A 23935-nucleotide genomic window follows, 5' to 3' on the forward strand; every position below is an offset into this window, starting at 1 on the left:
CTTTATAGGCTACGTGGGGCACGTGACCCGGCGGGCTACGGGGCGCCGGAGCGGCCAATTGCCGCCGCTTCGCCGTTGCGCGGAGGCCGCCGGGCCGCCCGCCGCCATGCCCCGGTACGCGCAGCTGGTGATGGGCCCGGCGGGCAGCGGGAAGGTGAGGCGGCGGGTTGGGGGGGGCGGTGGAGGCGGGGGCGGCGCGGGCGGTGCCTGACGGCCCGTGTCTGTGTGCGCCTTGCAGAGCACGTACTGCTCCACCATGGTGCAGCACTGCGAGGCGCTGGGCCGCGCCGTGCAGGTGGTCAACCTGGACCCGGCGGCCGAGCTCTTCAGCTACCCCGTCATGGCAGGTGAGCGGCGGGGGGCTGCGGGCGGTCACCTCCGGGCCCCGCTGCCCGCAAACGAACCGCAGCCGCCTCGTGTGCTTGTTGTTGCAGACATCCGCGAGTTAATAGAAGTGGACGATGTCATGGAAGATGAATCCTTAAGGTTTGGCCCCAATGGCGGCTTGGTGTTCTGCATGGAATACTTTGCCAATAACTTTAACTGGCTGCAGGAAAGCCTTGGGCATGTGGAGGATGACTATATATTGTTTGATTGCCCAGGTAAACAAATGTCAATGTGTTAGTATCATTCTCCATATGCAATATCAAATTTGCAGTACTTTTTTGCTGGTCGTAATCATTCACACGGCTTTTTTTTTTGCATTATTGACAGTTGTCAGAGTCACTTTCAGATGTTTCAGAAGTGAACTTGGTCCCAGGCTCATCTGGGTGACAGCACTGACGTTTGATAGCATCCCATGGTGTGGGAACGCTATGGCAACTGCTAACTAACGTTAACTGGAGGTCAAGGGAGGAAAAAACCCCTTTTTTTCCTTTCCATTTCACCAGTATAAGTTCAGTCAGAGCTGTCTGAAAAGAAAGAGGATGCTTGCTTTATCAGCTTTTATTTATATTAAGTGCAACACCCATATCTATGTAATTGATAACTGCAAACTGTTCCTTTTAGCTTCACATTTCTGCATACTAATACCCTAAGTGTGCCCTAGGTCAGATCGAACTCTACACACATCTGCCCGTGATGAAACAGCTGGTGGAGCAGCTTCAGCAGTGGGAATTCCGCGTCTGTGGAGTTTTTCTTGTGGATTCTCAGTTTATGGTGGAATCTTTTAAGGTATTTGTTTGAAATGTGTTTTAAAAGTTCATGTTGATAAAGAACAAGAAATCTGAGCAATTTAGGGAGCTGGGTTTGTTTAGCTCTGAGGAAATAATGCTGAGGCGGGGGAGATCTGATTGCTGTCTTCAGCTGCCTCAGACACAGGTTGCAGCAAGGAAAATTCCAGTTGGATGTAAAGAAAAAAATCCTGCACTGCGAGAGTGGTCAGTGTGGAAGAGGGGCACAGAGGGATTGTGTCGTGTATGTTCATGGAGTTAATCAAAACTTGACTGGGCAAAACCCCTGAGCAGCCTGATCTGACTCTGAAGCTGGCTCTGCTTTGAGCAGTTGTACAAACCAGATAACCTCTACAAGTCCCCTCTAACCTAAATTCTTCCGTGATCCTATGAGAGCTTTCTCAGATCCGGAGAGAGAGCAGGCCACTTTCCCCATCTAGCAGTCAGACTTGAGATGGGCTTTGGGTTTTGTAATGGCCTTTCCAGTGGCAGATCCAGATCTGAGGCTCTGGAAATAAGATGGCTGATGGGAAACTCCGTGCCTCCCTTTTTCCAACAGAGATAAGGACTCCCCACTTGGCCTTGTGGCCATGTTTGATATATTCATTAGCTCGATTTGGTCTGTGGCTGAGTGTCCTGCGTGTTGGTCTTGTGTTTTACTGTACTTAACTACATCATTTTTCATACTCCTTAAGTTTATCTCTGGAATTCTGGCAGCACTCAGTGCAATGATATCTTTAGAGATTCCACAGATTAACATCATGACCAAAATGGATTTGCTGAGCAAGAAAGCCAAGAAGGAAATAGAAAAGTAAGTTCCAAAAAATTACTGCCTCTGTAGCGTAATATCTTGAGGCAAACTTCACTCAAAATTCAGTCTAATGTTTCCCACAATTAAAACATACTCTTTTGGAATGGGAGAAGATGCATTTGTTTTACATTGAACTCAGTCTTTAAATGTCTGAATGACATTTCAGAGTACTGTACTCCAAAACCTAAACTGAAGGTGATCCTATCAGCTTTTTGATACTGAACATACTGAATTACTTATGTGTTACTTTTACATTTGTGCTAAAATTAGAAAATTAAAGTTTTTCCCTGTGGTCTCTCTCAAAGCTTTCTTGAGTGTACAAGTATATTAGCAAAAACGCTTCAGTTGTTTCTACTAGCAGGCGTAGTCTGAGATATTCAAATACTTACAAAAATGTTTTTAAACATTGTAAGTTCTCCTGATATGAAGTTAATTCATTCAGATCACGTAATGATGGGTGGCTGTGGTAGCTATCTGAAAGCACAGTGACTCATTTGCTCTGTGGCCAAGGATTCTTTTGATATTAACAATGACTTTGTTTCTCCCAGGTACTTAGATCCAGATATGTATTCTATGATTGAAGACTCTACAAATATATTGAAAAGCAAAATGTTTAAAAAACTGACTAAATCTATATGTGGATTGGTAGGTACATTGTGTTTTAAATTCAATCCCTTAAATTCAGTCCTGTATTTATAAACCATACTGTATGGTTGCTGACTTCATTGCTGTTATAGGTACTGTGTGTACTATAATAATTCTCCCCCCCACACCCTGAAACTATGTATTTACCTACCAGACCTACAAAGCCAGGATCTAAAAGATTCTCAGGCACTTGAGTATTTTACTTTTTGCCTATTTTAACTCAATTTGTGATTTTTTTCAGATTGGAGTAAGATTCTGGATACTAACTTTGGGGTTATAGCCAGTACATTTTCAGTGAATCCTGTTCCATTAGCAGTTTTGGAGAATGGCTTTTTCTACTGTGTAAAACTTAGGACTGATAGCCAGGTGTTCTGAGCGAGGAATTGCCCTTGGTTTGCAGTGTGGCTTTAAATGGTATGTTAGCAGTCCAAAAAAGGAAGACATAAGTGTGGTTTAAGGAAGTGGCTTAGAGCGCTGTGATTAAGAACTAATTTACTGCATTTTCTTACTAACATCCTTTGAATCCTTCCTCTAGATTGATGACTATGGTATGGTTCGATTTCTGCCTTTTGATCGCTCTGATGAGGAAAGTATAAACATAGTTCTGCAGCACATAGACTTCACCATTCAGTATGGAGAAGATCTTGAATTTAAAGAACCAAAGGTAGGGTACTTCTGATGATAAGATGAAAAATTAAAAAGGATCCATAATATAAGTTGTAATATAAATATGTTATTTGCCTTGCTAATAAGTGATTGTCTTGGTATGGTTCCAAATAAGCCATGTTTAGTCTTTTAGTGACAGTGCTTGTATCGTCTTCATTTACAATTACAAAAGTGAATTCCTTTAATACTATCTTGCATATGCAGACTGTTCAAATGATTGTGTTTAAAAGTAATGCTTTGGTTTTCAAAAATAATGGAATTTTAAACTTCAAAGGTCAGAAGGGACCATTAAGATCACTAAGATTTCTTCCTACATGATTGTTCAAGCACTCCCGATAATTCCTGCATTGAACCCATGTGTTGTGTATGAGAGATTAGGAATAAATTCTATCATAAAATACATGATAGAAGACTGCTGCGTTAAAATCTGTTCCAAGCCCGGTCTAGTGTTATTATTCAGCTTGTAAATCCTAAGGAACAAGTCCAGTGCTTTTATTCCATTTTCTAGTTAATTTTTGTACCCTCTGAATATGCAGAATACCTGGATCTAGATTTTGACCTGTACAGTTTCAATAGCTCCAGAAACAAATTGCCTTTCAGAAAGTTTTGCTACATATTTTATGGAACCATATTAGAGATTGTTCCTGTTGTGTTTTCTAAAATAAAGCATCACGGAATAGACAATATACAACAGCCACTGGGGAAAAGTCAGGTTTTACCTTTTTTGTCTTTTTGGCAGGAATGCGAAGAAGATAAATCTGCTCTTCTGGATGAATACTTTCAAGATCATGTGAATGAGTAAAAGCCAGATTATCAAAAATGGGAGGAAAATGCCTTGTTTGTATTAAAAAATAAAAATGTAAAAGAAAAAAAAAGAAAAAGTAATGAAAAAATTAAAAAAAATCCACATAAACATACTTGATGTTTTATCTGTAAGATAACTAAAATTTATAGTGAAAAGTGAGCTATATAACCTCATAACTATTTTAATAAATAATTTTATTCGTGTGTGTGTGTGTGTGATAAAATACATAGGCTAGCATTAGTACATATAGAAGTTCCCACATATAGATGTATCTTATTTAAGCATAGGAATGCTTGGAAAAAATCTGATAATTTGCAAAAGAGGCAAAGCCAAATACAAGTATGTTGTAATAAATATTTATCTCCAGTACTGAGTAGTTAGTTTCACTATTAGATGAGAGAAAAAATTAGTTTAAAGGGTGAAAATTGACTTCATTAACTGAACCTACGTTAGGCGAAGAGATGACTGGCACCTTCAAAGGGACATGTGATCAGTGGGTGGTCTCTCACCTTTCTTGAAAAACAGTGTTTCACATTCACTTTGGAGGACCCCAGATTTTAAGCCTTCTTAAGGCTGGTTTTTGTACAACTTGCACACAGCTTGTAAGTGGTTTATGCATCGATAACATCTTAAGCACAGCACAACACTTAAATAAAATCCGCTTAAATAGAATTCAGTGGTGGTCTTGTGCAATCACGTTAGAAACTGTTAATGAAGAATTCATCAACATAGTAAGTAAGCTCCTTTTTTTTTTTCCCCTGAATAAAGAACAACTACTCCTACTATGGACATATATTCCCTGTATAGTACAATGTGTGGTGCTTTCAGAGATGCAAAACTAGCACCTTGTCTCCAAAAGTAACTAAATACATGTAAAAATGGTCCTAGGAATTTTTCAGGCAATTCAGCAGTTATGGAATTGGGTGTAGCTGTTAACAGACTGTTCATATCAGAAAATAATTCAAGCCCCATGAGAAAACGTACTGCTGAATTTACCTCTCACTGTTTATAGTTCTTTTATACATACAGACAGTTCCTGGGTTGTCTTGAGTGTTTCAAACTGTGTTTTATTACTTCTCTTAAAATGTCTTTGTCCTATTTATTAGCTACATTCAGCTGAATTTGGGGATGTGTTTTTCCAGTGCACATGTCCAAGTACATATCAACCTTTCCTTAACCCTAAGGAACAAGATTTGCTCATGGAGTCATTGAATAAAAATATTTTCCAAAAAGGGCCTCATGGTTATGTAATGCTTAACATCAGTGAATGCCTACATGTTGGCATATCATCTGTATATATTATATAGTTCATGTATTAGAAATTAACCCCATCCTCACAAAATATGAGCAGCCAAGAGTTTCGGTAGAATAAGAACAATTGATGTCATTTGTAGGAGCAGCTTGCTTAGCCAGCAGGTGTCTGAGTGCAAGGATACCCCTTAATGGAAACTAAATCAAGGAGCAAATATTTGAAGGCAACTGCACTTACCTAACGAGGGGTGTGATTGCAGCTTGGCACAGAGTTTAGTTTTGTAGTTTCTTTCTTCTGGTCCAGAAGGTCTAATTTCTTACTCATCACTAGGGTTGTTCTCATGTCTGTTTAAATAAATGGTTATATTGTTGATATTGTGCTTATTTTTGAAGAAATTGCTCTTTCCAAAGCAGAGGCAGTACAGTGAGAGAGGTCCAAATGACCAGCAAATCCCACATGTTTAGAGGAAAAGGGTTCCCCACAATCCATTTGTGGGGGTCAGGGAGGATCACACAGGGTCTTTTAAATGGGAAAAAAGAAAAACTGGGAAATAAGATGTCACCCAAGAGCTATCAAAATGGTTTTTCAAAGCCAGGTTTCCAAAAATTGCCGGCTTTACGACCTCTGCAAGTCTCATGATACTAGGCATTTCCAAAACCTTACTCCCAGCTCCAGACAACTAGTGAATGCTGAGACTTACCTTTCAAGATAGTCATTGCAGTCACCAAGAAATTAAAAAAATCATCTCTTCAGGGCAAAATGTGGGGCTAAAACCCCTGAATGTTTCAATAGTTATGGTGTAGGTTAATGTCACTGCGGCAAGTCTTTTTATGCCCATGTGGAGCTCATCACATCACAGTGGGGCCTGATCTGGCTGAATTAAACCACACAAACGTTGGGAAAACTGGTGGCTTACCTCACCTCCGGACAGGCACATCCTTGGGACGAGTCATGCTCATGGACTGTCGAACGGAGAACCCCCGCCCGCTTCCCCGCCCCGGCCCGCCTCCGCCGCTCACTTCCTGCAGCGCAGGCCGAGCAGGAAGCGCGGCCGCCGGCTCCTCTCCGCTCCGCTCCTGCCCGGCCCCGCCGAGCTGCCTCCTGCCCTTCGCGATGCCGGTGAGGGGGCTTCGCACCCGGCGCTTGGCCAGCCCCGATGGCGGGGGGAGAGAGGGCAGGAGGGCTGGGGGCAGCGGGCCCGGGCCTGGCGGGCGGCTGCGCCCCTGGGCCGGGGGATGAGGGATGTGGTGCCGCGGGGTCTGACTGTAGGGGGGAGAAAAGGGGCTGCGGGGAGCCCTGCTGAGAGCGGGGAATTGCTGTTTATGGGGGGCTGCTGCAGGGCCAGCGCCCTCCTCTTCCTCTTCCTCTTCCTCCTCCTGCCAGGGATCCGGCCGCGGCGGGCAGGGCGGCAGCCCCCGGCTCCAGCGGGGGAGAGGGTGGGAAAAGCTGCGCTTTGCTCTGGTTTTGGTCACACCACCTGCCTCTGGTTGAAATAAACTGTTTTTTCTGCGAGGGGATGCTCACCCCCCCAGTTGCATCCCCTTCTCCTCCCGCAAAACCTGGGCTGTGGGGAGGTGAAGGCTTCCCAGTGGCCTGGCACGGCACAGGGGGAATGTCTGGGAAGTGCCTGAAACTAAACTCCTCAGCTGTTAAAAATCAGTTTCCCAGGAAGAATCTGTCATATGCAGAAGGGTTGTTTTTTTTTCTTCAGTTAGACTGGTTTTAGAGTGCACAGAAAGGTCTTTTTTTTGTGTGTGGGTATGTGTTAAGCCTGGCTTTATTTATTATTATCTCATATTATTAACTAGACATGGAAATAAAATAAAATCTTTTTTAATGACCAGCTAACTTTCCGTGAACTATGCAGTGCCTCGTAACTGAGTCAGGAGAGCAGGGCTGTTACCCCCACCCCAGCGCTGTGCAGGATGGGGTTAGGCAGCCGGGGACGACCAGCTGTCCCAGTTTTACCCTGTCTCACACCACCAGGACTGTAAGTGGTGCCAGTGATGATGCTTTCATGGTCTCCACCAGAATGGCACTGAGATGTGGGCCTAGTTAGAAAACAGCAATGGTTTGTGCAAGGAAAAATTGCTGGAAGCATCACTAATGAACTACACTCTGACTCGTGTTTGATGAAGACACGGGGGACACGTGATCAGACAAGGAAATGTCTGTTTTCAGTAGCATTAATAACCAGCCTTCCCCCGGGTCTGCAGGCTTACCACTCAACCCTAATGGACTCCGACACCAAGCTAATTGGGAACATGGCGCTGTTACCCATCAGAAGCCAGTTCAAAGGCCCAGCACCTCGGGAAAGTAAGTTTATAATAATCTCTGAAAACCTGCCTGTATATAGCTCATCATCATCTCACAGGTTGCTCCAAGCCGGCCCTAGCAAGAGTGACGAGAGGAGTCACGGGTTGGAAATGGAGTGCTTTGCAGTTTATAGAGGAGGGAAAAAGTTTTCAAATACTTAAGTTGTACAAATCGTAGAAAATAATTATGCACAGATAAATATGCACTGTGCTCCAGCTAAATCAATTGTTTCAGTAATTAAAGGCTACGGTTACTATTCTCGTGCTTCCTCCTGTGTCTCAGTGTGCTCTTTAGCAGGTTTTGAGGAGGACGTGGCAGCGTGAACCCTCTGCTGTCAGAGGAAGTGGAGGTTTAGCTACAGAGAACTTACGCTCTGGGGCTGTGGCTGAAGACACTCGGCTGCTCTGAAGGGCGAGGAGTAGGATAGGCAGCGCCTTAGGGTAGGGGGCTTCAGAAAGTGAAATGAAGTTACGGGCATCCCAACAGAGCCCACAGGCAGCCCGGTACGGATTCCGCTTCAGCACGTGAAGTAGCACGTCTCAGGTGTGTTATCCCCCAGGAGTGCAGCAGTTCAGTTTGAGAAAGGAAATAGAAAGGAAATGTTTCTGGATTTAAGCAGTCTCAGATGGTAGCAGAAGCAGGTGAAAGTCACAAGAAAGCTTGCCGCTGTGTGTTCTGCTCACCCTCCCTTTTTTTGAAGAGGTTAGTGAAGTTTGTCCGATTGTGGTGTTGTCCTTTCTCCAAAAACATTTTTGTGTCCTGAGAAGACTTTTATACTGTTAAAACTCTGGTGAGTTACTCAACCGGTAGAGAAGTGAGGAACTGCTCAATTGCTGCCGTTTGTGAAGTGAGAAATCATGGGGGGAGGAGAGGAAGAGAGTTAAAGCTCCTGCTAAGAGTAGGAAGCTTAAATGTTACGGTCTGATCTCACCAGTGTTTCACGTGGCAACGACTGTTTTCTGTTACATAGTGCTGTCTTCTTCTTTTTGTAAATACCAAGGTTTTGCCTCTGCAATAATCCTTATTTAGGTATTTCAGTGAGTAAAAGTTATGACCAAATGTAGTATAATGGTGCACTCTTTAACTCTGTATTTCTTTTTCATTAGCTAAGGACACAGATATTATAGATGAAGCCATCTACTACTTCAAAGCTAATGTTTTCTTCAAAAATTATGAAATTAAGGTAATTTTTGAGATACTGTGCATACAGTAGTTCTTTGGAGGGTTGGTGCTGTGAATATAAATTTATTTTCAATGAAATAATTCTACTAGATAACAAAAACTCCCCTTCCTCCCACTTAATTTTTAAAGTTGGGTAAATGTCATAAATTGCAAGTCCCTCCCTTATGGGGAAATTTTAGGCCAAAATGGCTTGAACTCATTCCTGTTTCAAACTTTTATCAGTTCCATAAAGTCTCCTGTAATCTAAAAAAATCTGTGTTTGCTCTTGTTTTGCAGAATGAGGCTGACAGGACGCTGATCTACATAACTCTGTACATTTCTGAGTGCTTGAAAAAGCTGCAGAAGGTAAGAAAAGTGAATTTCTGTGCAGGAGGGAAACTGAATCTGTTCTGGGGATTGTACTCGGGAAAGGGTTTGCTGATATTCTCCTCCCAGGGGCACAATCAATCCTGCCAGCTGCCAGAGCCCCAGATACCCCAGGGCTGTGGATCTCCAAAGAGATGTGGTGTTGCTGTTCTTGATGAGTTTTTGTGTGTTACAGATCAGTAAAATATCTGAGTCTAACTCTCCATCAGCTTTTGTTTATAACAGTTAATCCCTTGTTTGCCTGCTTCTTCCAGTGTAACTCCAAAGGCCAAGGAGAGAAAGAAATGTACACGCTAGGAATCACCAACTTCCCAATCCCCGGGGAGCCTGGCTTTCCGCTTAATGCCATTTACGCCAAACCTGCCAACAAGCAGGAGGAAGGTAAGGCTAATCCAGTTCTGTCTTCTGAGGGCTGCAGGAGCTGGGTTTTCTGACCTCAGGGGCCCAGTGACTCCCCTGGATCCATAGATCAAACAGAACAAATTAATGGGGGTCTGAGTCTGCTTTTTGCGTCAACATAATCACTAGCTAAACCCTGTCATGGTGCCCAGGCCAACTGCTGCACTGGCAGAATGGGAAGCCCACAATAATGAGCAAAGGTAACTGAGAGAAGAAAACAGTTTGGATGATCCTTTTTACTGGTACAAATATAATAAAAATCCCAAGTACGGTTGTAAATTGAGGAAACCAACTCAGCCGGCTGACGAGGAGCTGCAGATGTGAAAACCCGCTTCCTGCTTTGAGCTGTGATCTCTGTTGCTTCCCTGTGAAATTCTGTTTGACTTGGTGCTGCCTCAGTTGACACTTATTTTCCTGTGCTGTGTTTCAGAGGTGATGAGGGCCTACCTGCAGCAGCTGAGGCAAGAGACTGGTCTTCGCCTTTGTGAAAAAGTATTTGATCCTCAAAGTGACAAGCCTAGTAAGGTAAGAGTCATCATCACAGATTTAATGAGAGGCTTGGCCTGTTTTTTCAGAAGCGTGTGGAGAGAAGTGAGGTGATGGGGTGAGGGATCAGGTGTGGGTAACTGGCACAATCTTCCCTGGTTCTACAAGGCTAGGGAAATAGCAGGCTGCGAGTTATCCATGAATGTAATCTGTAATGTGGTGAGACAGCGAATGCCAATTTGGGTTACTTTAAAAAGCAGGGCAGTAATAAGTGGTGTCTGGTTCAACTCTTCAAAGTACTGTACAGCTGCTGTTGGCTGGGTTGTCAAATGGAAACTCACAGGCACGAGAGATGCTGTTTATCTTCCCGGGCAGTTCTGATTTGATAGCTGCTTTGAAGCAGACCATTTTGTTTCATATTCAAATTAAAAAAAAAATAGCTAATCAGTGCATGAATTACCTCCTGACTGTTCAGATGTTTCATGTGCAAATGTGACTGCATTTAATATTGAAATTATCTAGGCTAATTTAGTTTCAAAGGCATAGCTTTCTGATGCACCCTTTGTTTATGTTGGAATAAATATATTGGAATAAACAGTAAAAAAAATGTAGAAATAATAGGAAATATAATGTCCTGCTTTAATTCAGAGGCCTATATTATAAATTCATTGTGTCCATTCCTGTCCTCTTGTTCTCAATTCCAATAGAAACCAGTGTGGAAAACTGTGTGGCAAATGGGAGCATTAACATTTGTTTTTTGTCAGAGGTTGAATACTTTGAAGTCACTATTTTGTTTATCGCATGGAAACCACTTTTGCATGTTTTCTGACTTTGTGCTTCTTGCTGCAGTGGTGGATCTGCTTTGTGAAGAGACAGTTCATGAACAAGAGTCTGTCAGGTCCTGGGCAGTGAAGAGGCGAAAATTAAGCATATTTGCAGCAAGGTGTTTTAAGTATTTTGCCTTTGTTTTGGATACATTTTGTACCAAGGAAGAAATAAGTGCTTATGAAGAAAAAAAAAAAGAAAAACCACCCCATAAACCAGTCAATGAGGGACAGAGGGAGGGAGAGCAAAAAGATAATTTGTGTAATCAAATATTATTAAGCTGGTGCTTAATAAGTGATTTCTAACATGCTGTTTCAGATGCAAGCTGCTTTATTACCAGTGGCTACAGCTAGCATTTAAAACAGGGCTTGTATTTAAGAGAAGACATGGGCGTGCCTGTGGGGCAGGGGGAGCTGCGTAATTGCTCTACTGGCTAGAGTCTTGGTATTGTCTGTCCACGGAAAATGTACCTCTCACGCTGTGTTGTCCAGTGCAGTGATTTTTACCCTGTTTTCAATAAACTTAGCTTGTAATTAATGTGCTAACTACTTTATGTCTTAGCCTTCAAAGAAATCAGAGGGGTTTTTTTTTGTGAAAAGACCATCATTATTATGCAATGGTAATCAGTAGGAAGCGGATAATTTCCACTGAAAACAGTGGATTAACACAGGGGCAGCATACCTGGTTATTTAGCAGGCCTGTCTTCGCAGAGCAGTGCTCCATCGTACTAAAATGCCTTCAGGGGGTAACGCAGGCAGATAACATACAGCTTAGTCTGAGGCTGCCTTTGCGAGGGCAGATTCAGTCCAACACAACCATCACACCATGCTGGCAAAAACTATGACTGTTTTGATCAGTCAGATCACTTCTTGAAGAACTGCAAATCCAAGCTTAGTTTATTCCAAGTTGTCTCTTTCCTTCGTGGCAATACTTATTTCACTGTTACCATACAGCACCAACACACTTTTTGTGTTACTTGAAGTCCAGTGCCAGTAACGTTTTGCTGCTTGGTGTGTTTGTCTGAGGGGTGTCTTCCTCTCCAGACAGCAGTGAGGGCATGTTCAAACTGAAAGCTCCAACTGACTTGAAGTAGTAGTAGTGTAGAAGGTTAGCCATTTTTTGCATTCTTTTTGTTATAAAGGGGAAAAAAAGTTTATGATTCATCTCTCCTTTCAGTCTATGTTAACGGTGGCCCTAGTGAGGCGTTTCCCCTGTTGAGGCCCAGAAGAAAGCTCGGTTTTGAAGGGCCTTTCTCCTCAGTTACCTATTTTTTAGAGGCAGGAGCTTCATTATCTCTGATACTTCTGTCGCATTTAGCTGCCACAACTAGCAGCTAATATTCTCAGAAGAAAAAGGGCTCAAGAGCTGTGCAGGGAGCGTGTCTCTTCCATAAAACGATACTGAGCCGAGCAGGGAGCTCTCCAGCCCTGTATGAACAGCCGCTCCCTCAGCACTGACCGGCACCGCTCCCGCCCCGCCACTGCGCAGGCGCGGGGCTGCCGGGAGCCTGGCGCGGCGCGCACCGCCCGGGGCTGCCCTCCCGCACGCCTGTCGGGCCGCGCGTCCGCCATGAAGGCAGTGCGGCGGGCGCCTGCAGGCCGTGGCGCGCGAGGCCCCCTGTGTGGCGCCATTTTGGAGTGGCGGCTGGCAGCGGCGGCCCGCTCCTGCTCTCCGCCGTTGGTCCCCCCCGATCTGCGCCTTCCCGTCGCCGCCATGAGCGTGGTGGAGCACGTACGGGAGATGGCGTCCGCCGGGCTCCACTCCAACGTGCGGCTCCTCAGCGGGCTTCTCCTCACGATGAGCGGCAATAACCCGTGAGTGGCCCTGCCGCGGGAGGGCGCGCCGGGCGGCCGCGGGCTGCCAGGAGTGGGGGTGCTGGCGGGGAGGCCCGGCGGGAGCTCGCAGGGTGCGAGCGGGGTGTCTGTGGGCAGGGAAGGAGGCAGGCTCGCTTTTAGAGCTGTGCCAGGCTCTGTGGCGGGGGCCCGGGCTCCTGGCCCCGGCCCTGCGGGGGATGAAGCCCGGCCCTGCAGCGCAGCCTGGGCCCTTTGGGGTTCCCGGGACAGGTTCTGGCAGAGATGCAGCGATTTTCTTCCAAGGGTATTCTGTGTAGGTCATGGCTCTTCCCCTGACTCAAATGATTCCCTTTATTTTGCAGGGCTTCCCTGTAAGGTATCATTTTACGTTTTGGATAGGTTTTGAGGTACTAATTAAAGGCAAGATCCCTTTCTGAAACCCTGACTCTTCATCACTTCTGCAAATGTACTGGCGGTGTTATAAAGGTGGTTTGTAAAATGTAGGAACATGGGGATTAGGACCAGGATAGCACTACAAGGAACTGGGTTGCCTTGTAAGCCCGAGTCCATTCAAACAAAACGTGCTTTAACGGTTCTTGACAACATGTGGTTTGTTATGGGGAGGATGGGGGCTGCTCCACTATGGAAAGCAGCGGCCAAGCACCAAAACGGAAGCTGTTGTTACTGAGGAGCTGTCAGGAATGGCTATTACCTTTGTTTGTATACAGATAAAAGGAATTGACAAGATAACACCTTTGTGAGGAGATAGTACCTGTTACTCAAGGGCCCTTCCAATGTAGTAAAGAAGCAGCAACAGCTGGAAGTTGAAGCCAGACAAACCAAAGCTACAAATACTTTGGATCTGTAAGGGTCTGCAGTGATCTCAGCCTTTCTGTTTGCATTTCTTCTAGGGAACTGTTTTCACCATCTCAGAAATACCAGCTCCTTGTATATCATGCAGACTCTCTCTTCCACGATAAAGAGTATAGAAATGCTGTAAGTAAGTATACAATGGCCTTGCAGCAGAAAAAAGCATTAAGTAAAACTTCAAAAGTAAGACCTTCTACTGGGAATACTGCATCAACTCCCCAAAGCCAGGTATTTAATAATTGACTAATGTGCTGCATAAAATGGTCGTGTTTCTCCCTTACAATGAATGTTGTTGAGACAATATTATAGTGTTAGATTATGGATTTATCAAACCTGACATTGAAGGTTAATTAGTTTTGAAAATATTAGTGTGGTGTTTTCTAATGAAGAACTTAATATGGTCTCGAACATGAGATTTTTTTGGCTATGTAGTTCATGCTTTCCACTTGAAAACAGGAGCAATATGAGCTAGCAGTAGGTTGCATTGTTAACTTTCTTGCACTGGATTTTTTCAACATAGTATAAGCATTTAATGAGGAAACCTTATTCAAATTTTTTACCTGACTAAACCAGCATTGTACTTAAATCTTTCTTTTTTATTTCAGTGTTTACCGTCAGAAATTGAAGTGAAATATAAAATGGCTGAATGTTATACAATGCTGAAGCAAGATAAAGATGCCATTGCTATTCTTGATGGGATTCCTTCCAGACAGAGGACCCCAAAGGTTAGTTCTGGCAGACTTTTGTCACAAGTCCTCCTGAAGGGGAGACTTGCAGCCTAGTTGTCTCACAAGGTTGACTGTTCTGTGGTGTTTTCAATATTAGGCAGTCAGCGTAACTTGCTAAGTTGTGATTGCTCAAACTGAGCAAGTGTTTTAATGTATCCTTGAACCCAGAATGTGTATGGAATGGCACTTCTTGTCTTATTGTATAGTTTGAGCAAGGTAAAATCCTTGAAATGCTGAAGCCTTTGGCAAGTAGAAGGAATGCTAGTGCTCCATCTTTTAAAATCTTTTAATCCTTTCTAATAACAGTTTAGATAATGTTAAATATTTAGATCCAGTTGTGGTCTGCAGTGCCAAATACGTTGAGTCTTCGCTTGCAGGCTCTGTTATGTCATAAGGGCTTAAAAGATTAACACATCAGGTCAATTAACTATGTTTCATTCAATTAACAGTATTCCTGTATTGCGCTAACAGTGTACGTGGGTTAGACTCTAGGAATGTCAAAGTGTTCTGTTTAAAGACCAACTTATGGAACAGAAAAAGAAGAAAAGATCGAGAAAAGCAAACTTTTAACCTCTACACACTAGTAAAATAAAGTATTGGTAGCAGAAACCAGCTACTTGTATTGTGTAGAGCTCAAATAATTTCTGTTCTTTCATCAATCATGACTTAATTCAGAAGCTAAATGGAAACTTTGTCTGCCTTCCTGAGCTAATTATCTCAAAGACTGCCATTGATAGGAGAGATCAACTGAAAGAAGGATGATGTGATGGATATACAGGTCCTTCTTGGCATCATATGTAAACGCTTGCTCATCTTTTGAGTTCATATAGGGAAAACACTGAGATTTCAAGATGCACTATGCAAATACACAAGAATGTAAATTTTATCTTTGGACTCAGAAAGAAGCAGCAATTTTAGTTTTATACTATATGGTATGTTACAGTGTCCTCAGAAGAAGAGCAGGTAATTTTGTCTCCTGCCCAGAACAGGAGGGAGGGAGGGAGGGAGGCAGGCAGGCATGCTTGAAGACAAAGTTGTGACCTTTTCTTAGTGAGGATTCCTTATTTCTCATACTTGACCAGCATTTCTATTGCTTGTAGATCAATATGATGTTGGCACATCTGTACAAGAAAGCCGGTCAAGAACGCTCATCTGTTACGAGCTACAAGGAAGTACTGAGGCAGTGCCCTTTAGCACTTGATGCCATACTAGGTAGGTGTCTGCACACTCTTAGTATTTCAGTATTAAACAGTATTATGATTTAAATTGTGCTTGGGACTAGGTAACTGTCTTGCATTTGCATGTAATATGTAATGTATTATGCAAATTATAAAAAGCCTTGTAGCAAGCTGCTTGTTTGTGCTTGTCAAGGGATAGAGTTTCTGGTCTTCAGACAATTAATTTGTATTAAAAGCAGTTTGTAGTGGCTGAAATTGATGTATACACTGTTCTGAGCAGGCTTGCTCTCGCTGTCGGTGAAAGGTGCAGAAGTGGCCTCGATGACAATCAACGTAATTCAGAGCATTCCCAACTTGGATTGGCTTTCTGTGTGGATCAAGGCGTATGCTTTTGTGCACACTGGAGATAACACAAGAGCAATAAATACCATTTGGTAAGAGTTCAAAGAGCATGATGTAATCATATTTATGCAATGCCATTTTAAACATAATTATATATAAATATTAACATATTATAACTGGCATTTTTTTATTCTCTTAAAGCTCTTTAGAGAAAAAGTCATTGCTGAGGGATAATGTAGACTTACTGGGGAGCTTAGCAGACCTGTATTTCAGAGCTGGAGATAATAAAAACTCTATTCTCAAATTTGAACAAGCACAAATGCTGGATCCTTACCTAATAAAAGGTGAGTAAATCCTAAAAGAAAGTTTACCTAGTGTAATGATCTGATGAGTAATGTTAGAGTAGCAGCCACATGCAATCAAGCATGCAGTGGAATATTGTATATTGTTGTACCTGGCTTTCAATTCAGCAGTCATATTCAGAAACTGTGTGTTTGGAACAGTTACTGGTAGTTGCACAGTCTAAAGGAGGTGTGTGTGGTTTTGGGTTTGTTTTTTCTTCTTGTGAATGAACTTTCCATTTCTTGATGACTGATCTTCAAACGTTTCACTTTAGGAATGGATGTGTATGGTTACTTATTGGCACGTGAAGGTCGGCTAGAGGATGTGGAGAACTTGGGCTGCCGTCTCTTCAACATTTCTGATCAACATGCAGAACCCTGGGTGGTATCTGGGTAAGTTGTTTTTGTTCCTTTCTTACCTCGACTCTTGATTTGCTGCACACTGTGGATTACAGTGGATTGATACAGTGGATTGAGGTTTTTTTGTTCAGAAGGTGCTTTTCTATCCTATCTATCCTGTTCTTGGGATAACTTAAATTAGCTATCCATAAATATCTGTTTTGGTTGTTTTCTGTATGTTTAAAGCCATTAGAGTTACTGCACCTGTGCAAAAACGATATATTAAATAGCTGTAACAGTTAATATTCATACTGCTTTTTTTTTAAAACTCCTGAAGGGTTTTTTTACCTGAACATATATTCCTAATGTCAAATGCAAGAAGTTCAACAGTTACCTGTAATTTTTTTTCCCTTTTTTCTGCTTTAAACCTCTATGAATGTGCACAGGCACCACAGGCAGTACATGTTTACAGTCCCTCTTGTCTTTCCATAGGTGTCATAGTTTCTACAGTAAAAGATACTCTCGTGCCTTATATTTAGGAGCCAAAGCCATCCAGCTTAACAGTAACAGTGTTCAAGCTCTCCTGCTGAAAGGAGCTGCTCTTAGGAACATGGGCCGAGTACAGGAAGCAATTATACACTTCCGAGAAGCAATACGGCTTGCACCTTGCAGGCTGGATTGCTATGAAGGTGAGTGAGGTGAAGCTGCTCACACGTACAGTATTGGTTTGGTGTGAAAGTTGGTGTGATGACGATTAGGCAAGGGAATAGTTTCTAGAAAGTAAATTATTATTACCCGAAAAACCTGTAAAGCTGTGGTAGAAGCAGTCAGATGAGGGATACTAGAGAATGCATGTATTTATAAGAATGATTTTCAAACAGGGCTTTTTGTTTGTTTGTTTGTTTGGTTTTTTGTTTAATCTGGATATAAACAGACTTGGGCATTTTGAGCAGATCACTTTTGGATTATGACATTAACTCTATGGTTAATTCCACTGGGAGCTTTGTTTTGTCATGCTTTTGTCATATTGATTTAAATCTTGTTGATCTCAACAGCAACTTCAAGTAAATAGTGAGTTGTGAAGAGTCCAGGTGAAGTATTAACATCTCAGTCCTGGAATTGGACAGAAATCTTAGATTAGGTGTACTTAGTCTTAGGCTTTTTTTTTTTTTTTTGTACTTGCCCATAAATGAAAGTAATAAAGTCAATTATCTGTTATGTTAAAATGCAGGCTTATGAAAATATACAAAAGAATTACATGAGAGGTGTTAAACCTTGCACCAGTTTGTAATGTGGTGATGTGTTCTAGGGTCTATTTTCTTAGGATTTCCTGTTTCTCTAATTTTTTCAGTGGTACTTGTCTGTCTCCTATGCAATTACTGGTTAAGTAAAAACAAACTGATCATGCTGTAATATTCAGCAGTGAAATTTTGTTTTGGTTTGGTTTTTATTTTTTCATTTATTCAGCATGGAGAGTACTAATCTGATTCTCGTGGCTGCTCCAGTTCCACATCTTGTGCTTTGTGCTGGGCACAGTGCTGTAGATCCCCTGCTGAAGCGAAAGGCTTGCATTTGGAAGTGCTGTAATGTAGTTTTATGTTTGCTTGAATAGTTTTGCTTCTCCTGCAACTGAGGAAGAAATGTATAATCTGTCACAACTTAGGCTTTTGTCAGGTGTTGGTGCTGGGAGATGACCATCCATCTCCTACCTTTGTCTTAGGTTCCCTGTAGTGCTCTGTGCTATTTTAATATTTGTGTCCAGGTTTCCTTATCTGTGCGTTTCTTTGGCGTCTTTGTACTTTAAAAAGTGTTGGGTATAGAGTCACTTTCTCACTTGCAATTTGTATTTGCTTATTGGAGTGTCAGTTGTTTCGAGTCTGAGTGCTACTAAGTGCAAATAACTAGGAGGGGGGAGTGTCTGTAGTGCTAACTGAAAAACTTAAAATGTTTTCATTTTTATATCCTCAGGTCTCATCGAATGTTACCTAGCATCCAACAGTATCCGGGAAGCTATGGTTATGGCAAACAACGTGTACAAAACTCTGGGAGCAAATGCACAGACCCTCACTCTGTTAGCAACAGTGTGTCTCGAAGACCCCGTCACGCAGGAAAAAGCAAAAACGTTACTGGACAAAGCGCTAACGCAAAGACCTGATTACATTAAAGCTGTGGTAAAGAAAGCGGAACTTCTCAGTAAGTTCTTTTTTTTTCTCATGTCAACTTACTTAAAGCGTACTGTTTTACATGGAAGAGTGTTCTTCAGCCTCATCGATGTGAAGAATGTAACAGTGATGTTACAGCCCAGTGATTTATCAGTTCTATCCTGAAGGAAAAATCACAGGAATTAATTGCATCTAGAAACTGATATTACACCAGGACTTAAAACATTTACAAACAAAATGTTTTGACTTTAAGGTATATGTAATTGTGAGTGTAGCAGTTCTTGCAACAAAAAGCCATTGTTAGAGTTAATCTTGCAAAAAATGTATCGCTACTATCCCCCATGCTGACAGTTCTGAAGGAAGGAATAGTCTTGTGTTGTGATGACTCTTTGTGTACACTCTGACTTTTTATAGTTTTATCTAAGCTATTAATTAAAACTGTAGTTTTGCATATAAACAGGTAGAGAACAAAAATATGAAGATGGAATTGCTTTGCTGAGGAATGCGCTGGCTAACCAGAGTGACTGTGTCCTGCACCGAATCCTGGGAGACTTTCTTGTCGCTGTCAATGAGTATCAGGAAGCAATGGACCAGTACAGTATTGCCCTAAGGTAATGGATTTATTTGTAGTTATTAATTATTGTATAATCAGGCACCTTAAGATCCACTCCTTTAGACTAGAAGGTGCTATATAAAAATGGGCTACTAAGTAAATTTAAACAGTGTGATTCAATTCAACATAACCTAAATGTTGTTTTAGGGTGTTACCAGGTTAAATGTTACCATGTTTTGATTTCAACAAGTCAAATTTACCTTAAATCTAGCACGTTATGTCCACTATCAACTTACATAGCTTAAATGGGTCAGCTGGTTTTTGCTTGCATGATGTTAAACGGGAAGTGCAGACAAGATGAGATTTTTTTTTTTTAATTATTTTTTCTTTACAATAACGTCACAAATTGAAGAAAAAAACCTTTTAGGCCGATGCTTTCTTCTTACTTTCCTCAGCTTGGATCCAAATGATCAGAAGTCCCTAGAAGGAATGCAGAAGATGGAAAAAGAGGAAAGTCCAACAGATGCGACCCAGGAAGAAGATGTGGATGATATGGAGGGAAGTGGAGAAGAGGGGGACCTGGAAGGCAGTGACAGTGAAGCAGCTCAGTGGGCAGATCAAGAGCAGTGGTTTGGCATGCAGTGATGGCCTTTCATCCTGCCGCTTGTTTTGGCACTTGAACATGCCACTAGGGCCATTCTTTGAAGAATATAAACTGTGATTTTTGCAGTAACAAAGGACTTCTTTTTTCTTTTTTTTTTTTTTAAATAAATTCTGAAACTGTGTAATAGTTCTGTGCATCTCAATGCCATGAAGATTCTTGATGCTTCTTATTTATTAAGTGTAAGGGACTAACTTTATTGGAGGTTTTTTGCAACTTTCATTTCCAAAAATTCCTGCTAAAACTAAAAGCATTAGAATCTGTAATAAGGCTGTTGTTTATGATGAAAACTGTCTAAATTCTGTCCAGGGCTAAGTGTGCTCGATCGATTTGTAAATACAGTGCTTTGTACTCCTTTGTGGAAAAGGTCTTCACTCTCTTGTTCCTATGCTCCCTTTTGGGCTCTGCACTCCTGTTGAAGTCTGGAGGAGTTGCTGGGGTGTGGTTGAAAGCAGCACTTTTGCTGTCTTTGTTGAATTAATTTGTCTTTTTATAAGGCATTACAGTGCTGTAAAGGAGAGGTGTGGTACGTGAGGCAACTTTGACTTACAGGACGCTGTTGTAGCTGACTGATGTCTGTGTGTACAGAATTGAGCCCGTGGTGGAGAATTACAGTCATTTCCCCAATCGTTACTAACCCGTGTAATCACTTAAAATCTGTACATGAACATTTAATTTTAAACACAGTTTAGTTTTATTTCAGTGTGTTCCTAAAAGGTTTTACAGCCGTAACTCAAAGCACTTCCCATTCTGTATACAGCCCTGACATTGAAAATGAGATAAAATTAATGCTTCTTCACTTGCATTGCTGTAGGAATGTTAAATTATGCAAATACACATATTGTCTTGGTTTTGTTATATACTTCATGGTTTCGTCAGGTAATATTTGAATTCACGTGTTTTCCCCCACCTTTTGGAGCCAAGTTGCATTGCTTCATGTACAAATTCTCAACATCAGCGTTTCAAGGGTGGGCTGCTCTGTGTAATCTAGAAACCGTTTCAGTTCTGTGGGCTTCATGTGTGGGAGGCGGAATTACTTCTTGCCCTTATTTTTCTTACAGTTCTGATTTCCTTACTCTTTACTAAAAACATGCATTTTTATCTTTATATTGGCAATTTGATTCCTTTTGTATTTATTCTGTTACCACAGGTATGCTGGAGCACAGAGACTTTTTTTTACCAAGCTAAAAAATAGTTTTGAGTATCAGTTGGAGGAAAAGTGGCTTCTCGGTACAAATATGGAAAACAAGCTTCCCCCTAGTTGCAGACATCTAATGCAGATGAGGGTACAATATCTCTCCCTCTGTGACGTGCATTATATCAATTAGAAAATGCCCAACAAAAAGAATAGGCAGATTATGTCTGTTGTAGTCTATTTTGGAAATATTTCGGTATGTCACTTCTTACAAAGGAGGAGTCTAATAGTTCATCCATTTGAAAAAGAAAACAGCTGGGTGCCTCTTCTCTCTGGAATTTTGTGGGCTTTGGACTTTCCAAAATATCAAATTGAATTATGGTTAGTTGAAGACTATGTGGGAAGAACAGAAGAGCGTGTGCTGCTGTCTTGGTGATGGGATTGGCATAAACTCTTACTGCTCTTCATTAAACAGATACACCAAATGGCTGTATGTCAGTTAGAGCAAACATTGTTAATTGCATTCTGGTGGATGACAGGCCTGAATCTGTTTGTCTTTTATGAAGAAGCTGTTTATACCATTGCTGTGTGATGCAGTGAATAGATTTCAGCTCATTGCATGTCTTTCATAACAGAAAGAAATACACGTGTACAAGCAAATTCACCTCTTTTTTTAAAAAAAAAAATCTGCTTTGTTTTCTCCTCACACTCAAGCATTGATCAGATTGTCTCCTGCACCTGAAAGCTGGGTAGCTTGTTAGCTTCCTGGTGTTCCAAACCTCTGCTGTGGAGGAAAGAATGGAGTTCTTGATGTTATTTAAACTAAAGAAAGGACACATTTCATTTTGATGAGGGAATTATATGAGGTGTGAGAATAAATGGCTCAGCCATTTTATTCTAATTTTATTTAAATAGGTCATTAATCGGAGGTGGAAACCCCTGGCCTTACGCGTTTCTCTGAAACATTTACATAGAACAGGAAACCAGAGAACCACAGTTTTACTCAACCCATTCTGTAGTACGTTTGCAGATAACCTCATAATCTCTCCTTTCAGAACAGAGGGGAAACTACTTGAAGATGAGTGTGCTGTAAAGAAACATCAGTGTGTTTGTGTGTGGCTTTAGCAAATGAGTCCAGGTACACCTCAGAAGACCTGAAGACAGCTGTCAAAATAGAGTTGTGTCCTCACAGCTTTGTTTTTCGTAGAACTTGGCTCCTTATTGAAAGTGAAAAGTTCAGTCAGATCCTGCAGATAATACCTGTCAGTGCCTGAGGTGTTGGGGTTACACAGCTTGTGTGTAGTCTTTGCTAATAGTGCAGTAAGTGAGTAAGGAACTTTAAGATGCCATACGTGTCGAGTGCATTAGAGATCATATAGATGGATATATTTATCACGAGCTTCAGCATTCTAGAGGGATTCTTCTCGCCTATTAATGAGCCTTTATTAGCGCTCTAATTTTAGAATGCGATCTCTGGTTTTGCAGGACTGTTGTACTCTCAAATTCAGTTACTGGCATTCTAGTTCAGGCAGCATAATGGTTAGCCCATAATAAGCAGCTGACCTCATTTTGTCCCTTAATTGTGTGCTGTGCACCCTAGAATAAAAGATCATAAAGCCAGAAACTGACACTGAGACTGTCACATACGTGATAGAAGCTCCCCAAGTGAAGCAAGTTGTCGGGGAGGCAAGAAAGCTGTTCCCATCCCCTTGTCCTGTACAGCACTGGCACGGCTGCAGGTGCTGGTCCCTGGGGCTGGGTAAAGGTGGAGCTTCTTGACATCCTTGACTTTACATCATCGATGTCATTAGTGAGTTTTAATTCTTTCTTACTTTGTGATAAGAAAGACACAGAAGTGATGCAAAGGGACAGTTTCTTCAAACCTTACACAGACTTGGGTAAAGGCTAAAAGACTTAATTTACCAGAGTCTAAAAGCAGCCCGGGTTCGTGGTGTGGCTGGGAGTTACCTAAATAACGCTCGGTCCGTGGCAAGCGGTTGGCCCAGGCCTTATTCTGTAGGTGCTGGTAACACCCCGCACACTGGCAGGATTTTAATTGTGATTTCCAGATCTTGTGAATCCAAGAATTGTGAAGCAGAGATAACAGAAGGAACTGAGGACTGCAGGCCCATATAAATGCTTTCTGGCTAATTGAGGTATTTTCTGGCTAATTGAGGTGCTTTTTCTTTTTCTGTTACTGCTGATTATAGACATTTTTGATTAACTAGGACTTCTTTTTTTTTCCTTTCAGTAACTGTCTTCCTCATTAGGCCTGTTTTTGTGTGGTGATTCTTCTCTCCTTGCTTTTCAGGAGCTTGGTGTGGAAACTGATCCACCCAGGGCAGAAGCAGGGGGTATTTCTCATTCAGCAAACCTTCTTTCCTCACTCAGAATCTCAGCTGTAAGGAAATCTCAAAGGCTGTGTCTGCCACTGTCATTTCAGTTACACAAATACTCCATAACCAAATATCTCTTAAAACCAGATCTAAATCAGTGCAGTCTCCAGGGGTCTTAAATTTAGTGGGCTTAAACTCAGTATTAACCTATGATTTCAAACTAAATAGCTTTAGCTAGGGCTTAAAGTAGTGTATTCTAAATCATGTGTAGTCAGTAGTGCCCATCGGTAAACTGACACAGCTTCATGTCGTACCCAGCAAAACCCACGTACATTGCAGTCAATTTTGCTGCAGTTTCTTCATCAAAAGGATTCAGTGTGGGCTTAAAGAATGCTTCCCCTACCTGTTATGTTCCTGTACTGCCAGGGTGACAGTTTGAAAAGTCATCCTGTGAACCGATGCCTGAACCTACCTCCAAAATACTCCCACTCCTCTCCCATCCTTCTTTTCCTTTTTAACTCTGCAAACTGTTCTGCTGCCTTTTTCTTTTTTTTTTTTACTATTTTAAAAAA

At 42.0% G+C, this 23935-nt stretch overlaps 3 protein-coding genes across 3 annotated transcripts; all 3 read left to right on the forward strand.

The window, feature by feature from the left end:
- The first annotated feature begins 24 nt into the window (after nucleotides 1-24).
- GPN3 (GPN-loop GTPase 3) lies at nucleotides 25-4771 on the forward strand. The gene is made up of 8 exons (XM_068412386.1): nucleotides 25-154; nucleotides 239-347; nucleotides 435-602; nucleotides 1049-1173; nucleotides 1868-1983; nucleotides 2532-2628; nucleotides 3164-3292; nucleotides 4034-4771. The coding sequence occupies exons 1-8, from the start codon at nucleotides 107-109 to the stop codon at nucleotides 4094-4096; spliced, it is 855 nt and encodes a 284-aa protein (XP_068268487.1). The 5' UTR covers nucleotides 25-106; the 3' UTR covers nucleotides 4097-4771.
- Nucleotides 4772-6385: 1614 nt separating this feature from the next.
- ARPC3 (actin related protein 2/3 complex subunit 3) lies at nucleotides 6386-11462 on the forward strand. The gene is made up of 7 exons (XM_068412692.1): nucleotides 6386-6470; nucleotides 7568-7667; nucleotides 8774-8850; nucleotides 9126-9194; nucleotides 9470-9596; nucleotides 10045-10139; nucleotides 10950-11462. Exons 1-7 carry the CDS (start codon nucleotides 6465-6467, stop codon nucleotides 11010-11012), a joined length of 537 nt encoding a protein of 178 aa, XP_068268793.1. The 5' UTR covers nucleotides 6386-6464; the 3' UTR covers nucleotides 11013-11462.
- A 1098-nt stretch (nucleotides 11463-12560) lies between these two features.
- On the forward strand, nucleotides 12561-20999 carry ANAPC7 (anaphase promoting complex subunit 7). Its single transcript, XM_068412489.1, has 11 exons — nucleotides 12561-12739; nucleotides 13630-13816; nucleotides 14194-14313; nucleotides 15417-15528; nucleotides 15775-15928; nucleotides 16038-16180; nucleotides 16453-16570; nucleotides 17009-17205; nucleotides 18485-18709; nucleotides 19139-19289; nucleotides 19687-20999. The coding sequence occupies exons 1-11, from the start codon at nucleotides 12639-12641 to the stop codon at nucleotides 19874-19876; spliced, it is 1698 nt and encodes a 565-aa protein (XP_068268590.1). The 5' UTR covers nucleotides 12561-12638; the 3' UTR covers nucleotides 19877-20999.
- Nucleotides 21000-23935: the final 2936 nt, after the last annotated feature.

This window comes from Nyctibius grandis, chromosome 14, assembly GCF_013368605.1.
Source record: "Nyctibius grandis isolate bNycGra1 chromosome 14, bNycGra1.pri, whole genome shotgun sequence".
Lineage (NCBI taxonomy): Eukaryota > Metazoa > Chordata > Aves > Nyctibiiformes > Nyctibiidae > Nyctibius > Nyctibius grandis.